This window comes from Oryctolagus cuniculus, chromosome 4 (genome assembly GCF_964237555.1).
Source record: "Oryctolagus cuniculus chromosome 4, mOryCun1.1, whole genome shotgun sequence".
NCBI lineage: Eukaryota > Metazoa > Chordata > Mammalia > Lagomorpha > Leporidae > Oryctolagus > Oryctolagus cuniculus.
Window position 1 is genome coordinate 111,203,275 of NC_091435.1, and position 27,450 is coordinate 111,230,724.

The 27,450-nt window shown below is 37.2% G+C and overlaps 1 protein-coding gene across 36 annotated transcripts in view; it reads left to right on the forward strand.

Moving 5' to 3' along the window:
* Positions 1-26,845, forward strand: part of MECOM (MDS1 and EVI1 complex locus) — a 597,402-nt gene extending 570,557 nt beyond the window's left edge. For 16 of the 36 annotated variants that reach the window (XM_070072547.1, XM_070072546.1, XM_070072568.1 and 13 more), the window contains 7 exons: positions 9,168-9,334; positions 10,385-10,462; positions 14,231-14,400; positions 16,667-16,811; positions 20,396-20,632; positions 21,459-21,642; positions 25,309-26,845. In XM_070072547.1, the coding sequence (XP_069928648.1) occupies positions 9,168-9,334; positions 10,385-10,462; positions 14,231-14,400; positions 16,667-16,811; positions 20,396-20,632; positions 21,459-21,642; positions 25,309-25,443 (1,116 nt within the window). In that variant the 3' untranslated portion in view covers positions 25,444-26,845. Of the gene's footprint in view, positions 1-2,704; positions 2,732-9,167; positions 9,335-10,384; positions 10,463-14,230; positions 14,401-16,666; positions 16,812-20,395; positions 20,633-21,458; positions 21,643-25,308 lie in introns of all 36 variants that reach the window. The other 20 variants (XM_070072545.1, XM_070072544.1, XM_070072566.1 and 17 more) reach the window with 3 other exon arrangements.
* Positions 26,846-27,450: the final 605 nt, after the last annotated feature.

Below are 27,450 nucleotides of genomic sequence, written 5' to 3' on the forward strand. Positions count from 1 at the left end.
TCAAGGTGTGTTTGCTGGTCGATTATATGGGCAGTTTTGTCTGCCGTTCACCATATATATATATATATATATATATATATATATATATATAAAGCTGATTTTAATATGGTATCTCAACATTTTTAATAAAACGCTATGAGAGAAGACATGTTCTATTTTAGTATTCCCAGAGTTAATGGAGGATCACGAGAGATGGTGCTTGTGCCCAGTGCATGGTGCACTGTGATCCTTCCTTCTATTTCACAGATGTGCCTGAGGGAACCCAGTGCAGGGGGTGACTTCTTCCCACTGCAGAGTGGAAGGTACCATCTGTTGCTGCATGTTGCTGTTAGAGCAGGACCCAAGAGTGATAATTCAAATATCTAACTTATCTAACTCTTGATCTGACCCAAATACCAGATAATCAGAATGGATTCCTGCTATGCTGGAGCAGGATTTTGGAGGCCTTTGCTGTACCAACTGGGAACTGTTTTATTGGCTAAATAGTAGGGCTATCATTAAAGAAGAGGCCAGGGAATCAAGAGTTACTCAGGGTGCTTAGAGAAGAGGCTAATTCCCAAGTACTACAGAAATATATTATCATTACAGTTGTCTTCGTGTGTAAGCTGGGATACAAGCAGGAGAAGCTTGGGTTTTTCTCATTTAAAGTCTTTTTTTTTTTTTTTTTTTTTTGACAGGCAGAGTGGACAGTGAGAGAGAGAGACAGAGAAAAAGGTCTTTCTTTGCTGTTGGTTCACCCTCCAATGGCTGCCACGGCCAGCGCACTGTGGCCGGCACACCGCACTGATCTGAAGGCAGGAGCCAGGTGCTTCTCCTGGTCTCCCATGGGGTGCAGGGCCCAAGCACTTGGGCCATCCTCCACTGCACTCCCTGGCCACGGCAGAGAGCTGGCCTGGAAGAGGGGCAACCAGGACAGAATCTGGTGCCCCAACCGGGACTAGAACCCGGTGTGCCGGCGCCGCAAGGCGGAGGATTAGCCTATTGAGCTGCGGCGCTGGCCTGTGGCCACCACTTTTTAAAGAGGTGTGTTTGCTCTGTCAGGCCACTGGAGGGCTTTTCAGCCTTCCATTTTAACTTATAAATAAGTTAGTTTAACATTAGAGAGAAATCGGCATTGTAGTGGCTCTCCCTGGACATGCAGTCAAAAATTATTTTTGGTGTTTTAGTTTAAATGATAATTTTGTGAAAGAGGTGGTGTCTACAGACAGTTAAGATGGAGGGAGTGGTGGTCTGTGATCTTTGGAATGCCTACTTCATTGATTTCTACCATGGGCACTTGGCATTCACACTGGTAGCTCATGTGAACCACCATGGAAATCATTTGGAAACTATACTGTTGTGAAACTGGCTATTATTCTTTGGTTTGATTTTTCCTATAATTTAAATATCACTGTTGGTCGTTAAATATCATTGTTGGTCGTTTACACATTTTAGTTTTATTTTCGAATGTTTGTGTACATCTTCAACAAAGATTCTCCTTTGCTTACATTTCTGCCCTTTATTTATTCATTTATATATTTTTCCTTTTACGTATTTCTTCTTGACTGCCTTGTTACAACTAAGTCAGTCCTTTCTTTTTAAGATTTTATTTATTTATATGAGAGGCAGAGCTATAGACAGAGAGAGGCAGAGATAGAAAGAGAGGTCTTTCATAGGCTGGTTCACTCCCCAAATGGCTGCAGTGGCTGGAGCTAGGCTGCTCCAAAGCCTGGAGCCAGGAGCTTCTTCTCGGTCTCCCACCTGGGTGTATGGGCCCAAGGACTTGGCCATCCTCTACTTTCCCAGGCAATTAGCAGAGAGCTGGATCGGAAGACAAGCAACCAGGACTCAAACAGGTGCCCATATGGGATGCTGGCACAGAAGGCAGACGCTTAGCTTACTATGCCACAGTGCCAGGCCCAGTTAGTCTTTCTCAAAGTATTTATACATTGCTGTGAAAATCACTTAAGTTTTTGGCCATTCATCTTGTTTTACTTTCAAGTATTTCCCATTGTTAGATTTCTTCTGTGATGGAGCCTTCATCCTTTAGGAACTAGGTTTCTTCCTTACTAACTCCTCTAACTGAACAAAATGGTATCATTGGGGATATAACTTTAGTGTTTCCTGGAAGAGCTGCTAAACCGGCAATATTTTTGCCAGTGAATCGTCAAAAATTTCCATAACTAGGCCTTTTTATTTATTTTAATTAATGTTTTTAAGGGATCTACCTAATGGTCTCGGTCGCATCCTAACAAATCAAGTAGTGAATTCCCAAGTATTCCTTTTCGTTATTCAATGATTTACTTTTTGATGAATATTTTATTTATTATTAAATATAAAAGTGTAGAAGATTGAATTTACTGGCAGAGAGTTGCTTAATTTTTGAGTTTTAAAATTTTGGGGATATAGTTTTATAGTGAGTAATCAATGGAAAGGAAGTGTCAACTTTGCTTTAAGATTTGATAGTAGTACAGAGCATTTATCTTTCTTAGGAAAAAGTACAATCTAGTTTATAACTTTGATTCTAAGATTTAATTTAGGCAAATAGAGGAAACATAGCAGTATTATAAAAGCTATTTAATTATCATTTCCAAACATTTTCTCAAAGATACAGGATAAGCAAAATACACTAAATTAATAAATGTTAATTTCTCAAAGGTTAGATTGTAATAAAGATACCTACACAGAAATAATTTTTTTGTTTTTGTCTCAATTTTGCTCCCAGTTCCAACTGCCTGATCAGAGAACTTGGGTAAGTTTCCTGGTTATATTTTTGCCTAAAGTAATGTAGCATTAAAAAGAATCACGTTGTAAGTTGCTGTAAGACATGGAGCTCTGAGCTCTTTTCCATTAAATGATAAGGCTTCAGCAGTGCATTCCCCTGCTTTGTGAAGCTGTATAATCCTTTCAGTCATCATTGGGCCTTTAGAAAGCACCCCCCAAAAAGTGTATGCAGCCATTTTATTTGATAAATCTGACTTGTTCCATGTAATTGCACCTTGGTGTGGAATTTTCTGGACACCTGGGAGCGTGTTGTTAAAAGAACTTGGAAATAGTCACTGAGCGCAAACGTTGTCTGGGGAGGCTGTGTCAGCACACTGAAGAGGCTATTGATGAAGCCTTCTGAAGAGTAAACCTGAACTGAAGGGTAGACACAGGCTGGCATTGGAATTACTCATTCACGTGTCCCACTGCAGACAGTGGTTCTGGGTATTTGGAAAAGTAGGGCTAGTTGTTTAAAAACTCATATCTAACTAATAAGTGGATGTTTTAGCATTGGCTCTTACTTTGTCAACTGTACATCAGTAGTTACAGGTACAGTTAGTTTCAGTTACTGATAGTAGGGAATAGCTTTATTTTTTTTTAATTGGGAAAGACATTTAGGATACAAAGAATGCTACTTATTTAATTTTCACCCCCAAATAAAACATTGGTTAATGGAAATAATTTATATTCCAAAATTTCCTCTAGGCACCTACTTTTACTTCTTTTATTCACTCAAAATTATGGGAATTTCTAAGGCATGGGGAAAATCTTGAGATATATTTCTGATTTCAAAATCTACCATATAGTTATATATAAATTAATTTTAGTTGGAACATTTTAGCACTTCCTGTTTTTTCTTTATCTGATGCTAGTATTTCTTTACTAGAGATTCCACTCTTTTGTGGAATACATGACAAACTGTGAATTTTATCATTCTGATAGACTTTTAAGGATTTAGTTTATTTATTTAAAGAGTATAAAAGTATTTATTTATGGAGAGAAAGACTAAGGCAAATTTGTGCAGTAAGTATATAAATGGAGTGGTTCTTTTTTAAAAAAATAATTAATTTGAAAGGTGGGTGGTAGAGGTAAGGAGGGAGGGAGGGGGGGAGAGAGAGAGAGAGTGATTTTTCCATCTACTGATTGAATGGAAGGAGAGAGAGCAGGATCGTCCATCTACTGATTGGCCTAATACCTGAAACAACTTGGGGCTGGGCTGCACTGAAACTAGAATCTCAGAACTGAGTCTGGGTCTCCTGCGTGGGGGTAGGGATCTGCTGCCTCTCAGTCAGAAGCAGAGCTGGGACACCAATCTCGGGCACTCTGACTTGCGATTGGATGTCCCAAACTGTATCTTTTTTTTTTTTTTTTTAAGATTTTTGTTTATTTATTTAAAAGGCAGAGTTACAGAGAAGCAGAGCAGAGAGAGAGAGAGATCTTCTGTCCTCTGGTTCATTCCCCAATTGGCTGCAGCAGCCAGAGCTGTGCCCATCTGAAGCCAGGAGCCAGGAGCTAGGAGCTTCTTCTGGGTCTCCTATATGGGTGCAGGGGCCCAAGGACTTGGGCCATCTTCCACTGCTTTTCCAGGCCATAGTAGAGAGCTGGGTTGGAAGTGGAGCAGCTGGGACTTGAACCGGCGCCCTTATGGGATGCCGGCACTGCAGGTGACGGTTTTACCCACTAAGACACTGCACAGGCCCCTAAACTGTATCTTAATCTCTGTGCCCAACACCTTCCATGGGGGTGATTTTTTGATTATTCTGCTATTTGGCCTGAATTTCCAGGGTTCTTCCTCTGTCTTTCATGGCAGAGGTCTGTGCTAAGTATCATGCCTCGTGGTTTCCATCTTTTTTAGGGAACAGTGTGACTTAATAAGCAGTAGCTGTGTTGTTAGCTGCTTGAAGCTTAACATGTTTCTTGATGCAGTCATGGCCAATTAGTCTACCAACTTAGAGGGCTAAATCAAGGCTTTAAATTAGACTGTTTCCTTCTACAACAACATAGCAACTGTCATTGCAGTACTTTAGAAATAATTCCATTCCTTTGAATCACAGATTTTTCAGTAATATGATTTATATTTATATTATGAGACAATTATTAGGGGAAATATTAAACATATATTTTTATAATATTTTTGGTAAAAATCACAAATTAATTTCATACTCATGACTGCTGAATATGATGCATGAAATGAGATAAACATAAAATATGAATATTTATTTTTTCCTTAAATGACCATGATTTGGAGATTTTGCAAGATTATCAGGTGAATAAATATAGAAAACTATCAAATCTGCAAACTTTCCCATCATAAGTTATGTTTGTAGAGATAGTTATTTTCTGATAAAGCCATGGGTAAGCTAACTTGTGAGCCATGAGGTTACGTGATTCATGGTGCCTTTGGACATATCATTTCATATAATCAAGTTGTCACTTTAATAGTTTTAATGAGAAACTGTTTTATGTCATCAATTATTGGCTGTCAGATAATAAATGCTAAGCTAAGTGCTTAGGACTCCGTTGATTATATCTTGCCTGTTGAAATGTTTTTAAAAATACTAACTTTATTTAACTAGGGAGATAACTACATTTTTTGGTAGGAGCTAGGGAATTGTGTCTAAATATTAGTTTGCGTCAGTATAAAGTTAATAGCCTCTTGGGAACTGGAAGGAGGTGGAACAACTTCCTCTACCAGACATCTGGCTACAGATACAATCAATAACTATTATATATGTAAATAAAACTTACTGTTCCATAGAAAAAATTGTCCTTTACTGATCTGAGATTAGCCTATGACATTAGTGGGTCACACAGCAATACATTTCTAAAACATGTGCTCAAGCATTTCTTCCTTTATTTTCTCCATTCTCAGCAAATTTCTCATTCATTTTTGTACACATTGCCCTTTGCCTTTCAGTTGGGTTTTTCATCATTAAAAAACAGTTAACTCTTTTCCATTTATCCCAATCTGTCTTTATTTTTAAAATACCAAATCCAATTTTAAAATGAATATAAAAACTCATTACTTCTGTAAAATGTGTTACTTTTGGAGGAGCATTGTCAGACGAGATGGCAGTTGGGGCTTTGGCCTATTACTGGAGAAAGTTCATCTTAATCCAATGCCTTAATCTAAAGTACAGACTAGGGTTGATGCTGGTTACAGAATTATTAGAGGCCCCCCACTGGCAGATGTCTAAATCACCTCTGTCTGTCCTAATGGGGAAATTTATTCCAGCCTCCTTCCAACTGAGGTCAAGTGTTGTAAGAGCATGTTTTACAAAGATGAAAGGAAGGATTCAATGAAGACTTTTATGTTGCTTCAGTGGTTGCTGGCTCGGCAGAGTGGTGTGTGTGTGTGTGTGTGTGTGTGGTGCCAATAGCTACCCCGTAACTCACTTCCCATCTTCCTTTTCTGCCTTTCCCCACTCAAATTTCATCCTTTTTTCATTTGACACCAGAAGCTGAAGGCAGGGGTGGCTTATAACAGGGTAGTACTTGGGCAACCCTTATTCTTTTTCCTATTAGCTTCAAGAATGCCGCTATTTAGCCATGTAGCCCATAATATATTTTCTTGTTTCTTAATGGTTTGCCCAAATCGAAACAGTTTGAGGTAAAGTAATCACAGTGATCTTTCTTCAAAAGGAGCTAGCTATTAGCAGCTACTAAAGCAAGACACATTTCTCAGCAGCCAATTGCTTTCAAATAACTTGAAGGACTTGTAGTTTATGTGTACTGGAGATGAAAGCTGAGAATAATAATAGTCATGAGTAAGCTATTTTCCATATAAAAGGAAAAGTAGTTCTATAAGATGCATTGCAGCAGGGAACTGAGTGTGTCAGCAGGGTGGACACTTCAATGATTTAAAACCACTAGATAATGAAACTTTAGCCAAATATTAAATGTACATAAATAAAACATTTATAGTCATCACCCATGCACTTACTGTTCTTCCCAATAAATACATGCGATCATGACCCTTACCCTTGCTTGTTACTGCTAATCAGCCTGAAGACCAGAGGTCATTTTTCACTCAGACAATTCATTCCATGGTGGCTGGAATATCAAAATGATTTTCTGCAAGGAACAATTAGAAGGAATAAATGCAAATAAAATAGTGTCATACAAATTTTTCTGGATTGATTTTTAATAAACCAAATGCAAAGAAATGTGAACATGCTAATGTTCTGGCTGGAAGGGGGTAATGAGTGTATTCTGTGGAGACCAAATTTCCTCCAGCCTCTCTGAGCAGCATCATCATTCCATATCTCTGCCCTGTGATCAGTATGTGTCAAAATCCTTCATAGTGACAAATGTGCTGTCCACTTGCATCTGTGGAGAATGTTTTAGCAGCTGAGTGATTATGAATCAAACCCCTGAGCTTATAGCCCTTACTGCCTCCCAATGCGTTCACATTTGTCGTCTGACAAGTAAATGTATCTTGACTTTCCTCTGAGATTTTTTTTTTTTGCACTGTGTTTGATGAAAGACATTTGGCAAATTGGCAGTGGTACCCCGTACGTTGCAATTTGTAGCTAGCATTAGGAGTCCGAGCATGAAATGAGAGGGCAGGCACCAGGATAAAGAGAAAAGAAAGAAAGCTAACTAGAACATGAATAGTCATTTGAAGAATCAAGCACACAATATTCCCTTTGTGTGAAGAGAATCATGTCCAGGCCATTCTTTTAAGATTTTGCTCTAGTTTAAGAGGTTGATGGTGTTCTGTCCAGCTGTGTGTCCAGAGAAAATGTGTTTTGTTAATTCACCTTTTGAGCTGGAAATGTTGACTACCGTTTTTACCTCGAACTCATAAACATGTCCCCCATTCCTGCCTTGCTGTCTGATCAGCAAAAAACAGCCTCTTGGGTTTACAAGCTGCCTTGCATTTGCAGTTGTTACCATCATCTTGGTCCTTAGGTGTCTTCTGGTCTGCTACCCCAGCTCTTGGAGAGATATAGCGAATGTATATAATAGGAAAATACTTTTTCAATAGATTTTGGAGTGCTCTAGTGACATCCTGCCCTGAGAACCAAATAAATAATGAGTGAGCTGATTTACCAAGATGATCTGAGCATTTGTGTTTTTACTTTAAACTTTAGTAGGAACCTTCCAAATAAGATGTGAGCACTTAGGAAATTTAACAATTGAAGAAAAGGGGGGGGCATCCTTCTAATTGTGGACATTAAAGATAAAGCTAACTTAAAAAGTAAATGGTACTGGCCGGCGCCGTGGCTCAATAGGCTAATCCTCTGCCTTGCGGTGCCAGCATACCAGGTTCTAGTCCCAGTCGGGGCGCCGGATTCTGTCCCGCTTGCCCCTCTTCCAGGCCAGCTCTCTGCTGTGGCCAGGGAGTGCAGTGGAGGATTGCCCAAGTGCTTGGGCCCTGCACCCCATGGGAGACCAGGATAAGCACCTGGCTCCTGCCTTCGGATCAGCGCGGTGCACCGGCCGCAGTGCGCTGGCTGCGGCGGCCATTGGAGGGTGAGCCAACAGCAAAGGAAGACCTTTCTCTCTGTCTCTCTCTCTCACTATCCACTCTGCCTGTCAAAAAAAAAAAAAAAAAAAAAGTAAATGGTACCTTCCAATTGTGATTCCACAAAATTTGTGTGTAGGTAGAAAAACACGTGAAGACTATAAGTAAAATATGTTGGGGTTAGTGGGGAAGAATTAGGTAGGTGGGTTTTTCTTTAAGAATATTTCTGTAAGAGTAAGGTCACATGGACTTTCCTCCCTGTCCTGTCACATGCGTGCCAAGTTATGTCACAATAAAATTATATTGGCGATATCATCAATTGTCATTTTAGCTCAATATCTGCCCAGAAAAATATTTCATCTAAATTCTTTATATATAATCCTACTTAAAATCAAGTATACCCAGACATTAATTTAATGTAATTCTAGGCAGTCTATGTTTTCCATTGTTGTTCTTGCTAAGTTATACACATTTGGCTTGCCCTGTAAGTTTGGAACACTTGACTTTCTTCTATTCTATGAGTTCTTTTCATGGGAGTCCATGGTTCTTAGGGTTTTCATTATCTAGGCAAAGCATATAGCATCTAAAATTTCTTCTAGATTGTTGATGTCCACAATGTAATACTACAGCTGTTGCTTAATTAAATATAAAATAATTTGGCTTATCTCTATTATGTATCATTGCTCAGTTATATATTAAATTATAAAATGGCCCAACCAAGTTCTTGTGGAAAAAGTTCACCTGTCCTTTGATAACCTTGCCTCTGCTTCTGTTACTCACAAATCAATCCTCTCATTGTTACTTTACTACTCGGACATTCCAATCTTTTGCTAGCACCCATTGTACTCAGCAGATTTGATGTGTCTCTGTTAATGATGTTGTTGGTTTGCCCAAGATTATGACAGAAGAAAGGATGCCAGATCCTTCACGGTCCTGTGCTTTTTATGTTCAGATGTCGGCTATTGAGAACATGGCAGAAAAGCTAGAGAGCTTCAGTGCCCTGAAGCCCGAGGCCAGCGAGCTTCTGCAGTCGGTGCCCTCCATGTTCAACTTCAGAGCACCTCCCAACGCCCTGCCAGAGAACCTCCTGCGGAAGGGAAAGGAGCGCTACACCTGCAGGTAACGGCTCCGTTCATGACGTCTGACTTTGCCCAAATCTCCCTTCTGATTTCAAAAGGCTCTGCTGTTTGTTTTGGAAATTATTCTTGATTGGATGATGAATAGCAATCATGATAGATTTCAGGTACTTCAAAGTGTTCTTTATTTAGTGAGATATAAAAACCGTGTTTTTAAAAAATTATTACTAAATGAGAGTTTTAACACAGGCCATTTGGTTGTGATAAATGAGATTGGAAATACTCCAAATACTGTCTAGTTGTCTCACTTTGATATTTATGCATTTTCCTTCACAGTTAATTATTTTCATCTAAAAGTATAATACTACTGTCCTCAAGTATACATTTATTAATTGTCACAGCATTGAAGAATAAGGCCATTCATGAAGGTTGAATAACATCCATAAGGTTGAATAAGATCCATCTCTCCCTCTCTCTCTCTTTCTATGTGTGTTTGTGTGTTTAAATAAATTGTGCTTATAGTTTCTGAATTGTCTAGAAATTTATGATATCTGACTCAGGCATATCAATTTGTCTTCCCTTTGGAAAATGTGTCATTTTCTTTCCAGAAAAGCTTTCATGGGAACATACCTTGATGGATGAAGTCTCAGAATCTTGTCTGATCTGATACCATTCAATGTATAGGGAGTTGTCATGAGGCTGACATGTAAAATGAGTTGGAACATTTGAAATCTGTTTACATCAACCCAGAATCACAAACTCTTGTCATTTTTTTATCCCCTTGTCTGGTTCGGTTTTCTTTATGTAGAGATACAGAACTAATAAAAGAAACGCACGGGGGTCATCAAAACTAAAGTCTGTTTTCATAAACTGCTTGCTTGTGTTTGAGCAAATTCAACCAGATCTCATGACACAGCTCAGATTTGTAGTTATTTATATCTGTAGAATGGCTTTGTTGCAAATTTTAAATGCCAAAGACATGCGAGTTCCATGCAACACTAATTAAATCAGGAATAGGCGTCTGGCTGCTATGCAACTCCAGTGACAGAGTCCACTGTGCTGACTTTCTCTTATAAACATCTTTTCATAACAGATACTGTGGCAAGATTTTTCCAAGGTCTGCAAACCTCACCCGGCACTTGAGAACCCACACAGGGGAGCAGCCTTACAGGTTTGACAATGATTTTTGCTTAATATCTTGATAAATATTGTCAAAGTAAAGTGAGCATGTGAGCAGTTTTAAAGAAGGCTACTTTTGTGCATGTCTGAATGTATGTTTATTCAATTTTGAGTCAAGGAGGAATTGACTAATAGCTAGGATAAAGAAGTTGGAACAGTCTTAATTTCTCAAAAAGAGGCTTTCTAACTCTTATTTTAAAAGTAATAGCACACTCTTTAGTACAGAATATGCACATTTAAATATTAGCTACCTTTAATTTTTTTTATTAGTGCTCTCTGTTGTTAAGAATGCACACTATTTTAGTTTATAAAAGTATTAACACTGCAGCCTCCCTTTTGCAAGTCTTGAATCTCTGCTAGGATTTAACAGTCCATTTACACTTTGTTTTTCTGGCATAGCCAGGTCAGTGTCCACTAGCCACAAGTCCTATTATGAAGTTTAAAGGAAAAAAAATTAGGGAGGAGGAAAATATGTGGAATTACAGGGTAGAACAGATAGTAAATGGATATTAAAATAGAATATATTATAAGAAAAGGGGAAAATTCTGTCAATAATTTCTTGAAGTACTCCCTAAGTTACTCTGTTAAATTCAAAGTTAAACATATGGCACATGGAACATGTCTAATTAATATAATTGTTTATTTAAGAATGAAATTAAGAAACATTTCCCAGCTAGTTTTAAAATATAACCTGAATTATGTAATGTGCAATATCTTACACACAGTGCAGCTGCTAATAAGCATTTAAGAATTGATGTTATTCACCTTAAGTAACATAAATTCATTCTTTGAAATTCTTGTGCATTACTTATTTGTAAACTTATTTTTATCAGAATGTTAGCTTTTTAATTTAAATAAATAAATAAAATATCATGTTTCAAGGATTTTTTTTTTTACATGCAAGAATAAGGCCATACAAAGACCAAGGCTCATTTGGAGATAATTGAAATTTTAGGAGAAAATTATAGGGACTTATACACTCAGAAAATCATGGTGCTTTCATAAATTCTTTGTTTTCCTGTATGTTTTTTACATCACAAATCACAAGTGATATTTTTACTTTATATGTGATAGAATGTACTTGCTGTAACAGATCTCAAAGATGATAATGCGAAACCATGATTTCTCTTTTTGAGAAAATTCTGTCTGCTGAGATTTTGTTTAAATGGAAGGAAAGATTTCCACATTCATATTTTGTTATGGTCAAGGGTACTGGTGTGCAATTGTGTTATCATGCTCATTTCACACGTTCTTTGTACTTGAATTCAGTGGTTTTCCTCTGCCTCATGAATGATACAATCATTGTACATATTGAGGAAGACACTAACTAGAATTTTTTCATAGATGGGGAATCAAATTATTATTTGGTATAAGTCCTCTATTTTACAAATGTAAAAAATTCTGCTCTATAGATGCCAAATGCCTTCTATAAAATCTGATACTAATAGAGCCAGAATTAACATCTGAGCACCAGGCTCTTGCTGCAGGGGTGTTATGGCAGATTGTGATCTCAAAGACTGTGTTGACCCCTCTGTCTACACCCAGACACCATGAAGCCTGACTAATGTCCTGCTGATGACTGTGTTACAGGTTCACTTAAGAGTTTCTGAGACTGACCCTTTGATTGAGCTGTCTCTTAACCACTTACTCATTTATATGGAATGATTGCTTATTTAGAATATTTGCCCTTCTGGCGAAGATGTTAGCTGAGGAGAAATGCAAAGTAATACCTGGTCATCGGTTAGAGCATCCTCATTTGCTAGTTTTACTCCGCTCAGAGATGATGGCGTTCGCTAGATTTGGGAAATGTCCTTGGCTTACAGAAAGTCACAAGCATGTCAGACACACATCTCTATTCCTCATGATTTATGTAAAAAATGTAAAATCATTGGTGGGAGGGTGAGTGTTCTCTACCAGTGTCTCCTAAGTTGTTCTGGTTAAGGCAGTGCAGTGGAGTAAAGGGTGCTGTATTTCTCACTGCTCTGGGCTTAGAGAAGGCCCTGACTCCATATGCTTTTTGTTATTGTTAAGGAGATTATATGATTTCAGCTACCATCAGTGTGGGCTGTCACATTTCCTTTTATTAATATCATAAGAAAGGAACGCTGAAGAACCTCATCACCTGAACGGTTTTTTTTAAAGGGGAAAATGAAATCACTCTTTGAGTTCCTTTATTGATACTATGCCAAAATAACCAGTTCAACAGATTTATTTTTCCCACTGAACCGACTGGACTTCTGGCATCATGTAAGGCCAGCCAAAGCAGCTCAAGTACTTGGAGTGGAATGGGGGTAATTTTTGATTTAGAGCACTTGAACCACTGAGTCTACATTCAGAAGTGTGAGGAGAAGGGCCCTTCACACATGGAAGAATGAGTTAAGAATTTTCTAGCCACTGTTAGAAATTTTCACTTAAGTGTCATTGGTGGAAAGTCAATTTTTTTTCTTTCCAAGCTACACACCCCCCCAAAAAGCAATAATGAACAAAAGATGAAATCTTTACCTTGGAATGCCAGAAGAGAATAACTCCATCGATTATAACAACTCCTCTTCCTCTTGACAACAATTGGGACAATGAGATCTTACATTTTATATTTTCATATGATGACAAATGGAAAACTTTTAAGTGATTTTTTTTTTAATCACATAGAAGGCAGAAACAATATTCCAACCAATAATGAGTGCTTTTCTGACAATCTCAGCTGATTTAGAACTGGTACAGAATCTTCAAGAAAAACAGAAGTTACAGAAGTTATAACGGAAGGAGAATTTCTTGACACTATGGTTTGCTTTTGTAACAGAGACCAATAGAGTAAAGGCTTTGGGCTTAATCACTACAGGTTATGAATATCAGTGTCTTTGATATCACACTGAATCTCAGTTTTAAATGTCTAGAGTGTTTATTGTTATTTTGGAGAGGATAACAGAGTTTTACTTAGAAGCAGCAATAGAGAAGTGAAATCAGTTAATCAGATTCTAAAAAGTAATTGGCTGGGGCCGGCGCTGTGGCATAGCAGGTAAAGCCTCCACCTGCAATGCCAGCATCCCATATGGGCGCCCATTCAAGACCCGGCTGCTGTGCTTCTGATCCAGCTCTCTGCTGTGGCCTGGGAAAGCAGTAGAAGATGGCCCAAGTGCTTTGGCTTCTGCACCCATGTGAGAGACCTGGAGGAGGCTTCTGGCTCCTGGCTTCAGATTGGCGCAGCTCTGGCTATTTGCAGCCAGTTGGGGAGTAAACCAGCGGATAGAAGACCTCTCTCTCCCTCTTGCCTCTCCTTCTCTGTGTAACACTGACTTTCAAATAACTAAATAAATCTTTTTTTTAAGTAATTGGCTAATAGACCCTAATTTTGAACTAAAGGGTGATCATTTTACTTTATTTGAAGAAAACATGAATTTCTTACCTGCTTGTTTAGAAAAGTTCTAATTATACTGTCCTAAGCTGAAGCTAAAACAAGGTTGCTCTTTTTAACATCTTTAAGATGATGATATATAATTAGAATATTAGAGCTGTTATCTGAATTAATTTGGAGAAAATCAAGTCACCAATTTTCTCTATGATTTTTCATAAAGTATTGAAAATTATTTTAGCAATCAATGTCCATTGGAATTGAAATCTTGACTGGGTGAATAGTATTCTTCTCTGTGCCTTTTCTCTAACATGTTGTTTTATGGGTGTTAATTGTTTATAGTTAGCTTAGTAGTCTTGAGAAATATCTTCTGATTTGCTCACAGGTGTTTCCTCTGTGTTTATTTTCCAGATGCAAATACTGTGACAGATCATTTAGCATATCCTCTAACCTGCAGCGGCATGTGCGCAACATCCACAACAAGGAGAAGCCGTTTAAGTGTCACTTATGTGATAGGTGCTTCGGTCAACAAACCAATTTAGACAGACACCTAAAGAAGCATGAGAATGGAAACATGTCCGGTGGGTATCCACTGTGTCACAAGTTATTTTCTTATGTTTTATAATTGTGACTTTCTCCTTTCATTCCATTTTAACACAGATTGATCTTATTGTGAACATTGACTACAGCTTTCCCTTTAGATATCAGAATCACTGAATGACGTGCAGGTTGGTGGGCTTACTTGGGAATTTTTCTCTTGTCCTCCTGGATTCACCTAAAGGGCAATCTTAAGGAGTCAAGGAACCATGACCCAGACTCACAAGAGACATGTGAGTCAAGACTTCCTTAGCTGCAGGCCAACATTGTCCCACCTCCTGAATGTGGCCAGAATGTGGCCTTTATGCAAGACAGAATCCATAGTGGCAACCCCGGAATACTACGCTCACAATATCGACTTTAGAAACAGGCTGCTTTGGTAGAAGGCAGAAGGTCTGCAACTCGGAGAGCCTCTGCAGGGTGTCTTTCTGTTTTGCTGTTCTTTTGGAGAATTAGGGAAAGAAGACATACCCCCAGCAAATGACAGCAGTGTTTTGTTTTTGTCACACATTCTGATATCAAAGTAAGTGAAAAGTGACTCATGAAAACGAGGCTTCCCTGTCTCAGTCCTGCCAGCACATACTGCGCAGAGGCATTGCAGGTTTCTTTGTCTTTGGCACCTAAGAGTTAGATAACAAGCCGTTAACTAATATTTGCAGGTTGCTGTATGTGTGCAGAGCCAATCTGTGCAGCCACAGCTTCAAGGAAGTGAACTGAGGGTGGGGAGTGGGTATGGACTTCAGAAAAAGAGATTTTAAGAGTAGGGAAAAAGTTATATTTCTACAGACTGGTGATTTTCGTAAGGTAATTATTTTTTTACTAATCCTTCCTCCACTATAAAGGCACATTGTTTCTTGAATGATGACTACTTAAAACTAAATACTCCTTATTTTCCTTAAAACTAAAAATCTTACAATGATGCTTTCAAAATAATAGATTTTAGGCAATGATTTGATATAAAAAACAGATCACTTCTGTGTGTACCCTTAGAGCATTCTAGTAAAATTTTCTAATCAAAGATATTCTGGGGAAAATATTTTCAAGTGTAACATTTCAAGTGTAATATTTTCAAATGTAATGTGTGAAAGCTAATACTTATTTGTTGACCCAGATTATTATGTCTTTAAACTGAGGAGATTTCTTAACCTCTTGGTTTTGTCATGTGGACTACTGTGATGAAGTATAAAATTGCAGATCCTCTGTGGGCTAGATAAACAGCATGAAGCTAAGGTTGGTGGAAAGTTCAGCCACAGATACATTGTGTAAACTTAGATCAACTTTGCAATGGTCCAGTGAGCCAGGAACTCAGATTCCTCTGCGGAGGTGGGGAAGCTGGAGGTGACCCTGTGACCAGCAGACCCGATATTGTCCTCTAGACACTGTTTCCTGCCACCCTCTGGGCTGGTGTCTGCTGATTCGACCTACAGCTTAGCCTACCCAGTCAGAATGCAGAATCCTCAGCGTGTCTTTATCTGTATTTTGTAACATACAGCACCTTTATATACACACACACACACACACACACACACACATATTGACGGCAAGCAGAACTGAGGGTACGGGCTCCTGTGGCAGAATCTCTGTAAGACCTGTCTATATTTTACTTCACAATAGTTATTCATTGTATGAATAAAAATGTTTTGCTGCCCCAGTGAGCATAGGGAAAAGCTAGTGAGAGGAACGAAATCTCTGGGAGACTGTACCCCATTGTTTTAATGGTGCAAAATATTCCCAAGGGACTTACACAGGGACTTGCATATGGTAAATTGGGAAGATTTCAACCTCCTAAAGTTACTATTATTAATATACCAAATGGCAGATTTTAAGAAACAACATTAGGGTGGACATTTGTCTAGCAGTTAAGCTGCCAGATGGGGTGCCTGCGACTCAGATCAGAGGTGTGGATTCAAGTCTCAGCTCTTCTGCCAACTCCAGCTTCTGTGATACTGTGCACTCTGGGAAGCAGCTGGTTATGGCTCAAGTAGTGGATTCCAGGCACCCATGTGGGATTAATTTTCTGGTTCTCAGCTTTGGTCTAGTCCAGTCTGGCCATTTTAAGTGTTTAGACATTGAATCCGTAAACGGGAACCCTCTATCTGTCTGTCTCTGTCTCTCAAATAAATAAGTGAATTGAGTTAAAAAAAAAAATCAAGCAAACAACGATGATCAAATTCAGAAGAAATAAAGTTCAACATAGGTTGCCAGGTTAAATAATAATCTTTGTCACAAGGGACTTTTGTGCCCGTTCAGGTACAGCCACATCCTCACCTCACTCTGAACTGGAAAGTACAGGGGCAATTCTGGATGATAAAGAAGATGCCTACTTCACAGAAATTCGGAATTTCATCGGGAACAGCAACCACAGCAGCCAGTCTCCCAGGAATGCAGAGGAGAGGTAAAGCTGTGATGTCTACGATGAACGCTAGCTTTGCTGTGCTTACTTATGTGATCACAAAAATAATAGCACTGATATTAATTCTTACCACCAATGGCTGATATGTACGTAGCGCATATTGTGTGTGTGATACTTTGCATTGAGATAATGACCATAATTTTATTAGTGAAGGAATGGAGGCACTAAAGGTGAAGTAACTTGCCAGATTAATGATAAATGGGATTCATCCTGGGCTGCCTGGTACCAGAACTAACTTTATCAGCATGCTGATCTGCCTGGCTTGATAGCCAGACAGAATATTTTATCCAAATTTCACAAGTATAAGGGAAGATCGTCGCTGGGATTCAGCTGAATCACTGCTCAAAAAAGGTTACTAGTATATATCAACTATTATGTATATTACAAGCAATAGATGATGACATATGACACCTTTTCTCTCTGTTTTTCTCTCCCTATTATATATATGGGAATTCATAAAGTTCATGGAAAATGTGTATTATGAAAAAAGTATGGCTTTACATTTTTTATACCAAAACTTATTTTTAAATTATGTTTCCATCAACTTTTAAAAGTACTCTCATATATATATTTGTGTTTATATATGTATACATATGTATGTATGTATGTATGCATGCATATATTCACATGAAATTCTCATTGAAGAGCATTCAGATCTTTCACCTGGAAACTCTTTGCTGAATTGAGATTCAATTGTTGCTTTATATCCTCTGCAGCAGGTGCTCATTGCTCTGTTGTGTTTCAGTGCACCACCTGATCATGGTGGTATGGCTCTCTCTTGTCATGATCAACACAAAGCTTATGTGGCTTCATTCAAAAAGGAAAGCTTTTAGTGTTTTTGATAGTAATACTTCACACATAGCTAGCATTATACATCATAATGTGTTTAATGATGTATTATTTTACCAACACTACTAGAAATAATTTTTCTTATCTGTAAGTTATAATTATATATCTGATATTGAGAACTACACTTTTTTTGAATACAACTATCCAATGGCGTCTTGTATTGATATGTTGTGTTGCACATTTCAATTTAACATGAAATTCATTGGTGAAAGTTTCATTTATTTTTTTCTCCCTCAGGGTTACAGAAAATGCATGATAATTACTACAACACAGTTCTCATCAATTCTCATGTTAATTTGATATTAATACAAATAGAATAGATTCCATGTGGTTCATAGATACAATTCTAAGAATATAATGATACATCCCTTCCTGCTTCTCTTTTTTTCCTCTTTCTCTCCTTCCCTTCCTTTCTTTCTTTAAATTTTGAGATCACATATTTTTAACTTACATTAGTGTCAAAGGCTCAATGCTCTACTAAATGGTTTCATCACACAAGTATTATTGACTTTATATCCTCTTTTTGATGCTATAAAAATGTCTTCTGGTAAGGTGTTCCATCAAGGAAAGCTTCAAATAAATATTTTTACCAAAATAACAAAAACATAGGACCATATGTGTTCTTCAACTATCTAAGTCTATGTAAGGAAGAAAGGAGAGATAGGTCTGCCCAGCCTCTAAGAAGTCTGATTATTACACAGCAACATTGTGTAATAGGATGTGTCTTTCCCTCTCTTTACCCTTTGTATGCATATATGTGTGTCAGAGAGAGAGAGAGAGAAGAACGCACAGATGATCAGAAGTGCAAAGTAGTAAGAACAAGGAAGAAACAGAATCATACATTGTGATAATGATATGTACATGATGCAAATAAGAAATATTGTACAAAATACACCATTTGGCTCTGAGATACCTATTCAGATTTCTTAGCTCTTAATTGGGGATTTGTAAGCCAGAAAAGCTCCAACATCTGGCTTCAACATGTCTAAACAGCACAGAAATAGGAAGGGTGAGTCATCTAACTTTTTCCCTCAACTCCTATCAGGCTACTTTTGATGAATAATTTATCCCCTATAAATTGCCACATTTGAAAGCATAATTAACAAATAGGTTTTCTTAATTATGTTGGCTTTGTTACTTTTGGTTTTCATCCACACATTCTTTTGTTCTTTTTCTTTCTCTTTCATTTTTTAAAATAACAATTTCGATCCATTCAAGCTTGCAAGTTGGCAGTGTGTCTGGAAACTAATAATTTATGTCTGCACAAAATATGTTTTCATCATTCTCTGATAAAGGAGGTTAAGAGATTGGTTATATAAAAAGTTTAGTAATGATAGGACTTTTTCTGGTCAAATGGATTTGTACTGTGTATATCTATCACATCTAAGATTGTTTTATTTAATGAATTGTGAGCCTGTGTACTGCAGGAAATTTAAATATTAAATTATGCTCTCTTTTTTTGTATGTGGGAATGTGATAGAGGTATGTTGCTAATAACTGATCTTCCATAATCTGAAAAATAGTTATATGTTTGCGAAAATCACACAAAACTGTAAAGAGAACTTCGTAGTCCTCCATAAGTGTTCTGAGTTAGTAATACGTAGAGGAGCAAGGAGAAATGCAAAGGTTATGAATGCCCAAGAAACCAGGGTACCTGGCTGCCTATGATTATTCGATCCATCACTAGATTTCTGAACCTGAAGTGAGTGATTTGACTTCTTTGGCCATCTGACTTTAAAAGGAAGAGATTAGTAAAAGATGCATTCTAGTTCGAAACAATTATAATTACTTTGTAACTGCATTTCAACTTTTAAATCTTACAGAAAAACTTAAAAATTTATGTTTATTTTAAACTCGTTCCAGGTTCATAAATGCCCTCAGATACATTATATTGGAATTCTTGTATAATTAATCTTTTATATTAAGCTCTTAAATCATGTATTATAATCTTTGCAACCATAAATAAAATAATTACAATGACTTTTAAAAATATAACTTTCTTTTGCATCATTGTATGAAACATGCTTGCTAAATGAATGTCAAAAGATGTTTGTACAATTATATTTCTGGATCCTTTCCCAACCTGGTGTTTGCTTGGGGAAAGGGGAATGTTTTTACATTTAGAATATCGAGGATGATTTGTAAACAGTACAATTAAGTGAGCTGTCAGTCACCTCAAAGTTTGGGTAGAGTGTCTAAGTGGAATACACTACAAGTGTCAGAAACAGCAAATACTGGTTCACCCTTAGCAGCTGCCCTGAGACTGAACTCTAGGGTTCATTTTGGCCATGGGTGTTGAAGCTGTAGTCAGTGGTGCCTAGGAATACAAGTTTTCTCGAAATCTATTTTAAATGGTGGATAGTTATATAGTAATTAATATATCAAGAAGGGAAAACATTTGTGTACTTTTTAAATCATGCAAAACAATATCATTTATCAGGCAAAGTCTTGATATGAAATGGAAGACTGGATTGTTTTCCAGTTCTGCCAGAGGCTCGATTGGTAATCTGAATAATCATCCAATTATTTTTTCTTCATCTTCTCATTTGTGAAATTATATGATTTCCCCAAGGTTGCCATAAAGCATTAACAATAAATATTTCCTATGACAGTGTTAAAAATTTTATGTGTTCTTAGGAAGACGTAATAAGAAATCTAACTGCATGTTTAAAAATAAAACTAATCATTGGACCTTTTTCTTTTTATGCTTTTGAAAGAATGAATGGCAGTCACTTTAAGGATGAGAAGGCTTTGGTGACCAGTCAAAATTCAGATTTACTGGATGATGAAGAGGTAGAAGATGAGGTGTTGCTAGATGAAGAGGATGAAGACAATGATATTACTGGGAAACCAGGAAAGGAAGCAGGGACAAGTAATTTGCATGAAGGAAACCCTGAAGATGACTATGAAGAAACCAGTGCCCTCGAGATGAGTTGTAAGACCTCTCCAGTGAGGTGAGAACCATGGGTCACTTGAGAAGCTAAGCAAGCGTGGAGCCCCACGCAGGTGCAATTGTTCCTGGTTTCTTTTCCTATCAGAGCACTATTCCAGGTGGTAAACAACTGATGGGGGAATAAGTCATAAAAATTAAATCTGAATTAGCAAGGCATCCTTAAGACATCTCTTTTAAATCGATTAAAATAAGGTGGCCATTAACATCCTCTGCAGGCATGTACATACACCAATGTTTGTGGGACCTGGTTAGCCTGAGGGAGGCAGAATAAGCACAAATTACCCAAGCGTGCAACCCTTTAATTTTAGATGCTAATTATAAAAGAGAAAAAATAGAGATTTCAGCACTCTTAATTCATCCAAATAACCTGGTATGATCATCAACCAGATATGATTGAGATAAATTTTACTTTACTAGGTATATATGTAATATGTGCTGATGACATTTTAATGGAAAAAAACATGCAAATAGTTAACTTGGTGGGCATATATACTCAGGATATTGGTCACTGACCAAATATTGTCATAACTAGCTTTTACTTTAAATGGAAATTATAAATGTATGAATTTTATCTCCACACGGTGCTAAATTAACTCTTATCTCAAACATATGCTTGATTTTAGTAACTAAAAATTTTAAGAGAAATACACTTAAAAATATATCTGTAAACATTTTGAAGAACTCAATAACTGATGCATGCTATTTTACATTGCAAGTACAACATGGACTTTGACAGCTGTATAGATGCAAATGAAAGTGATTTGATTAGATAAGAAACCAACAGGAAAAAGAAAAAACGTCTGTGCTTTCCCATTGGTTCATTTTAGGTATAAAGAGGAAGAATATAAAACTGGACTTTCTGCTCTAGATCATATAAGGCACTTCACAGATAGCCTCAAAATGAGGAAAATGGAAGATAATCAATATGCTGAAGCTGAGCTGTCTTCTTTTAGTACTGCCCATGTGCCAGAGGAACTTAAACAGCCGTTACACAGAAAGTCCAAATCACAGGTACATACTTTCCCGCACTCCAGCATCACGGTGACATTCTGCATGAAAATGTACATTTCATTTGATTTCCAAAAAACAGATATTTTCTCTTTGCAATATGATAGAATCCAAACAGGTTCAGGTGTTATACTTAGAATGTTCATGTCTTTGTCTTTGACTGAAGCAAAATAGTTAACAAGCACCACAACTAATACGCTGTATTCTACACAGAAACTTCTGTGACAAACCCTAGCTAACAATAATCTCTCCTTTAGTGTGCAATGCCCTTACTTCTGAATAGACTATACTATTTGCTTTGAAGTATTTATATATTTCCCCTAAATTATGTTCTAGTTGCTTTGCATCTATAAATTTTGTCAACTTAATTACATTTTAAGATTTTTTGAAAATGGATTTATATGCTTGTTCTCTTAATACATCTAGTCAATTATTAAGTCATCTGCTTATAGCATTTAGGGGTAAACTGAGGATCCAAAATGAAATGAATTGTCAAAGATCTGTATCAAATTAGTGGCATATCTGGGAATAAAACTTAGCAACTTTTATTGAATGAATGAATGGTACGCAATTTCATTCTCTCAGCATTGTGGCAAATAAAAATAAATCTACTTAAGAATCCATACCTATCAATTAAAGGAGCCTCAGATATTTTATTAAAAAATAAAGGAAGTCAATACTTTCTGTTTGATGTCCATACTCAATCAGATTGCTCATTCAGTTCAATAAACTTCCTATTAACATATTTATTGGTCACATTCGTCCAATTGTTTGATTTTGATGTTGGCCTGACATAGCAAGTAATGTGACCCTATTGACTTGTACATTTGGAAATGATTTCCTGTATGGGTGAGATAGTCTCGGCTGGTCTTAACCGCAAATACAGAAATATCTCAACTAATGTGGGGGAAACATTTGGTCAGTAAAAATCAGTCAGATTTTAATTATCTTTAAGTATTCAATATAGTGAAGAGTCTAAGGTATTGTGTATGGAAATAGGCCAAATAAATACTCATTCTGAATTGAAGTAAAATCAGTTGGCATTCCCACTAGAGGCTGTTAGAGTCTAGCCCCATGAGCTCGAGAACATCTCTTCAAGATCATGGGTACCATTTCTGAATTGTAAATGGGAGTGATGGAGAAGGCATCCTTTTTTGTTCTATGATTATATGGGAATGAAAATGAATTTTTTAATTTTTAGAATTAAAATTAAACTAGCCAGGGTAGACCTCTCATTCTCACTTGGAGACATCTATTTTAGGTGACTTGTATTTTTTTAAAAAACTTGATTTCCCATTCTTCCTTCCTAGTCAATAAAAGAAACCTGGAGGACCCATTTTTCTGCTTTTAAATTTCTTTCAGTTATTCTGCCAAAATTACTTTTAATTGTAAGGTACAATACCTAAAGCATTTCAGAAACCGTCAGATGTGATAGAAAGCAAAAGGGTCTGAGAACCTGGAGGTAATGGATATGATATATTTCAGTACCAGCATTTTGACATAAAGCCCTAGCCCCCTGAGCTAACAATTGCCATCACAAGAAATACTAGCCTTTTGCAATCCTAGCTTATATTTTTCTTGTTATTGATTATATATCAGTTGGGCCATTTTGCAAACTGAATGGATTTCATGAAACTCATCACTCCTTCCTTCATTCATTGATTCATTGGTTTATCAACTGTCCATTATGTGCTGGTACTGATTCTTGTGCATGAAAATGTTTATTGTCTTGGATTGCAAAATGGAAGATATTATATATTTGCCATTTTCTATAATATAAAGATTCAGATACTTTATTTAAAACATTCATCTATTTACAGTGTCTATAGTGTTTATACTGATTGAATCTAAGATATTTGACCAATACAACAATGGCTTTATTCTACATGGAATCTTCCTTCTCTGAAAAAAACCTATCCTCCAAAAAATATCATCATGATAATAGGCACACTGAGTTAAGCATGTTGTAGTTAAGCTAGTTGTATAAGTTTGTATCTATGATTTCTCATCAATCCTTGGGAGCAAGTACTATTATTATTTTTCATATTTTATATGAGGATGGTGAAACTTAAAATGCTAAGCAACTTGCCCAAGATCACACAGCTGGGTAAATAGAGGCAAGTTGGAAGTCAGGATTAAAATTCAGGATTCTAAAATTCTTTGAATTCTTCCTTTAATCTTTCTAACTATTGGAATGAATTTTACTAAACTCTCTCAGAATATTCTATTTTTGATCTATGACAGTGGATGCATAATGAAAATAGATAATATATGTTCACTGTTCACTTAACCCTATGAAGGTACTTCAAAAAGTTCATGGAAATTGAATCAGAAGATAAGTTTATTTTGGTGCAAAACCTTTTAGAATCCTCACAGAATTTTTTCATAACACATATTTTTCCATTAACTTTTTGAAGATCCCTCTTACATTAAAGTCTACAAAGGAATCTATATTACGTATCCTAGATTCCTGAAGACCCTGCACCATGGCTGGCATGGTGCAGATGCTTAAGCAATGTTTGTTAAGTGGGTATTGAGATTTTGTACAGGTCAAGAGGGCAAATTGTATACATAAAAGTCAAATGTGTACATTTAGCGCAATGACCCAGCAAATCAAAATCAGCCTGCAAGGGCAGATTTTCTAACTGAATGCCACGGTTATGGAAGAAACCACAGACTGGCCACATGTCTCAGCATGACTCCCAAGATGAAATTCTGCCTAACAGCAGAGGCATTCTGTCTTTGTTTACAGACAGTGGAATGTCTTTGGCAGAACTTTAATGATTCCACTTCAGCAGCATTTTGACAAGCAAGTTTAGCAATGGATGAGACCAACAATAGCAAATCAACAGTGAAAAGTTCACTCACAAGTCAAGACCAAACATTTCATTTGAATATTTCACTTGGCAGGAAATGGGGATCCTCTCAGCAGTTGAGAATTTGACATGATAATAGGGAAGAGAGTGCACTTCCTCAAGAACACCTCTGTGTACCTTCTGCTTGGCAGACACAGGCGCACAAGTTGGTTAGGACATGGTTGAGTCTTGCATTTTGTTTCAAGGTCTTTGGGTGTCAGCATTTGAATATTTCTAGCATGGAAGGAAACTGGGGACAGGACACTGGGTTAAAAGTTGGCTAGAAATAAGTTTTGATTCCAGCTCCCCAACTCTCTGGTTGAGTGACTTTGGGCAGGTTGTATTTACCCTTGGTGCTATTATCAAGTGGAGGGGCCGGAGTGTTTCCTAGTCTACAGCTCCATCAAGACAAGTCTGTACCCTTTTAGTGTTTGGACTTTCACCTGTCAGCATGTAGTAATAACTTTGTTGAACTGAACAGGTGTAGTGGATGGATGGCTGGATTTCTGGTTGGACATGGGGGAGGGCTCATGTTTCTCATTGGAAGCCCTATTGACATTTCAGGTAGGGTAATTTTTGTGTTGTTCTGTAGTATGTGTCGATTTATGGTCCCTAAGCACTGAAAGACAGCAGTAATCCTATGTCATTTTAACAAGTACAACACATGCACACAAAAAATGCCTCCTTGAAAAACATCCAGGAAGGATGCTCCTACTTTGGGTCCCTTTTCTTTCCACATTCATCACCAATATTCTTTATGTTGAAAGTGATATTTTTCGAATGCCATTTACTGAGTCTCTCCTTTTTACCCCAGGCATATGCTATGATGTTGTCATTGTCCGACAAGGAGTCCCTCCATTCTACATCCCACAGTTCTTCCAATGTGTGGCACAGCATGGCAAGGGCGGCGGCAGAATCCAGTGCCATCCAGTCCATAAGCCACGTATGACGTTATCAAGGTTGACCAGAGTGGGACCAAGTCCAACAGTAGCATGGCTCTTTCATATAGGACTATTTACAAGACTGCTGAGCAGAATGCCTTATAAACCTGAAGGGTCACTCATTTAAAGTCTGGTGACCTTAAACTGAATGATTAAAAAAATAAAGAAAAAAGGAAACTATTTATTCTCGATATTTTGTTTTGCACAGCAAAGGCAGCTGCTGACTTCTGGAGGATCAATGTGACTTCATGTGATTCAATGAAAATGGAAAACTCGCTGGGCAGGAAGCGTCTTCCAGTTCACCCTGCCCTAGCGTGTGGGTGGGTGAGAGGGGCAGTGGAGATGGCAGCATTGATAGGAATGAACACTCCTTAGGAATGGAATTCTTTTTTTGTACAAGATAACCTGACATGATTGGGAACAGTTGCTTTTAATTACAGATGAATTTTTTTCTTTGTTAAAGTTTTATGTAATTTAACCCTTTGAAGATGGAAGTAGTAGACGGATGAAATGCACAGTCAATTATTATAGAAACTGATAACAGGGAGTACTTGTTCCCCTCCTTAACTTTTGCCTTCGTAAGTACATTGTTTAAAACTAGGGAAGAAAAGGGTATGTGTATATTGTAAACTATGGATGCTTATGCTCAAAGAGGTGAAGTCAGTGAAGTAACCTGTTTATCACCAGACCACTGTACCACTAATAAAATGTTTGCCAAATCCTTGTAATAACATCTTAATTTTAGACAATCATGTCACTGTTTTTTAATGTTTAATTTTTTGGTTGCGTGTATCATGTATTTATTTGTTGGCAAACTATTGTTTGTTGATTCAGATAGCACTGTTCCAGTCAGCCACTACTCTATGACGTCTGAGGCACACCCTTTCAGAATTCCCAGGACCAAGGTGACTCGACCTGTGTATGGGAGTGCCAATGGTGTTTGGCTTTTCTTAACATTCCTTTTTTGTTGTTTTGTTTTCTTTCTTAATGAACTAAATACGAATAGAGGCAACTTAGTTTTTGTAATACTGAAATTGATTCAATTGTGTAAATGATTATAATTTCTTTCATGAAAGCATGATTCTTCTAATGAAAAACTGTCCCCCATATTTTATGCTGGTCGCCTGCAAGCTTGTGCGATGTTATGTTCATGTTAATCCTATTTGTAAAATGAAGTGTTCCCGACCTTATGTTAAAAGAGAGAAGTAAATAACAGACTGTATTCAGTTTTTTTTTTTTTTGCCCTTTATTGAGAAACCAGATTTGTTTTCTTTTTGTTTGTAATCTCATTTTGAAATAATCAGCAAGTTGAGGTACTTTCTTCAAATGCTTTGTACAATATAAACTGTTATGCCTTTCAGTGCATTACTATGGGAGGAGCAACTAAAAAATAAAGACTTACAAAAATGACTATTTTCCCCACTGTGTAGTATTTTCTCTTCTCATGCAATTTTTAGATTACTTTTGGGATCCAATCATATCAAGATACTATATCTGAGACCTTGATGCCCTAATGGATGTATGGAATCTAGAATATGTTTGTGGTGTTTTGAGATTACCTAAGTGATAGTCCTTAGCTAACAGGGAATCCTGCTAATTGTTCTGAACTTTCTCTCTGTGGTGAAAAATCAGGACTAATATGTCCTGTGTGCTAGTCCTGGTGTCATTCCATGTTCACAGCACCCATTTTAATTGGGATGGAGAACAACCTATCATTTTTCTACTGTATTTTACATCAAATATGCTAAATGGAGCTCTGCTGCACATTTTTGTGTTCAGTTATCCAAGTAGAGGAGGCAGCCTTAACTTTCCTATTATCCTTTTAAATTTTTGTCCATGTGCAAAATAGCCTTTTTTGTAGTTACAATCAGAGTGCAAACATGGTTTTGTGCATTCTTTCTTGTAGCAAAAAATATCACTGCATCGTGCTACCAAGTTCTTCAAAATAATCATATAGCAGTTGCCCCATAGTCCAAAAAGTTTGATCTCTAATTTCCTCTTTCATTTCAATTTTG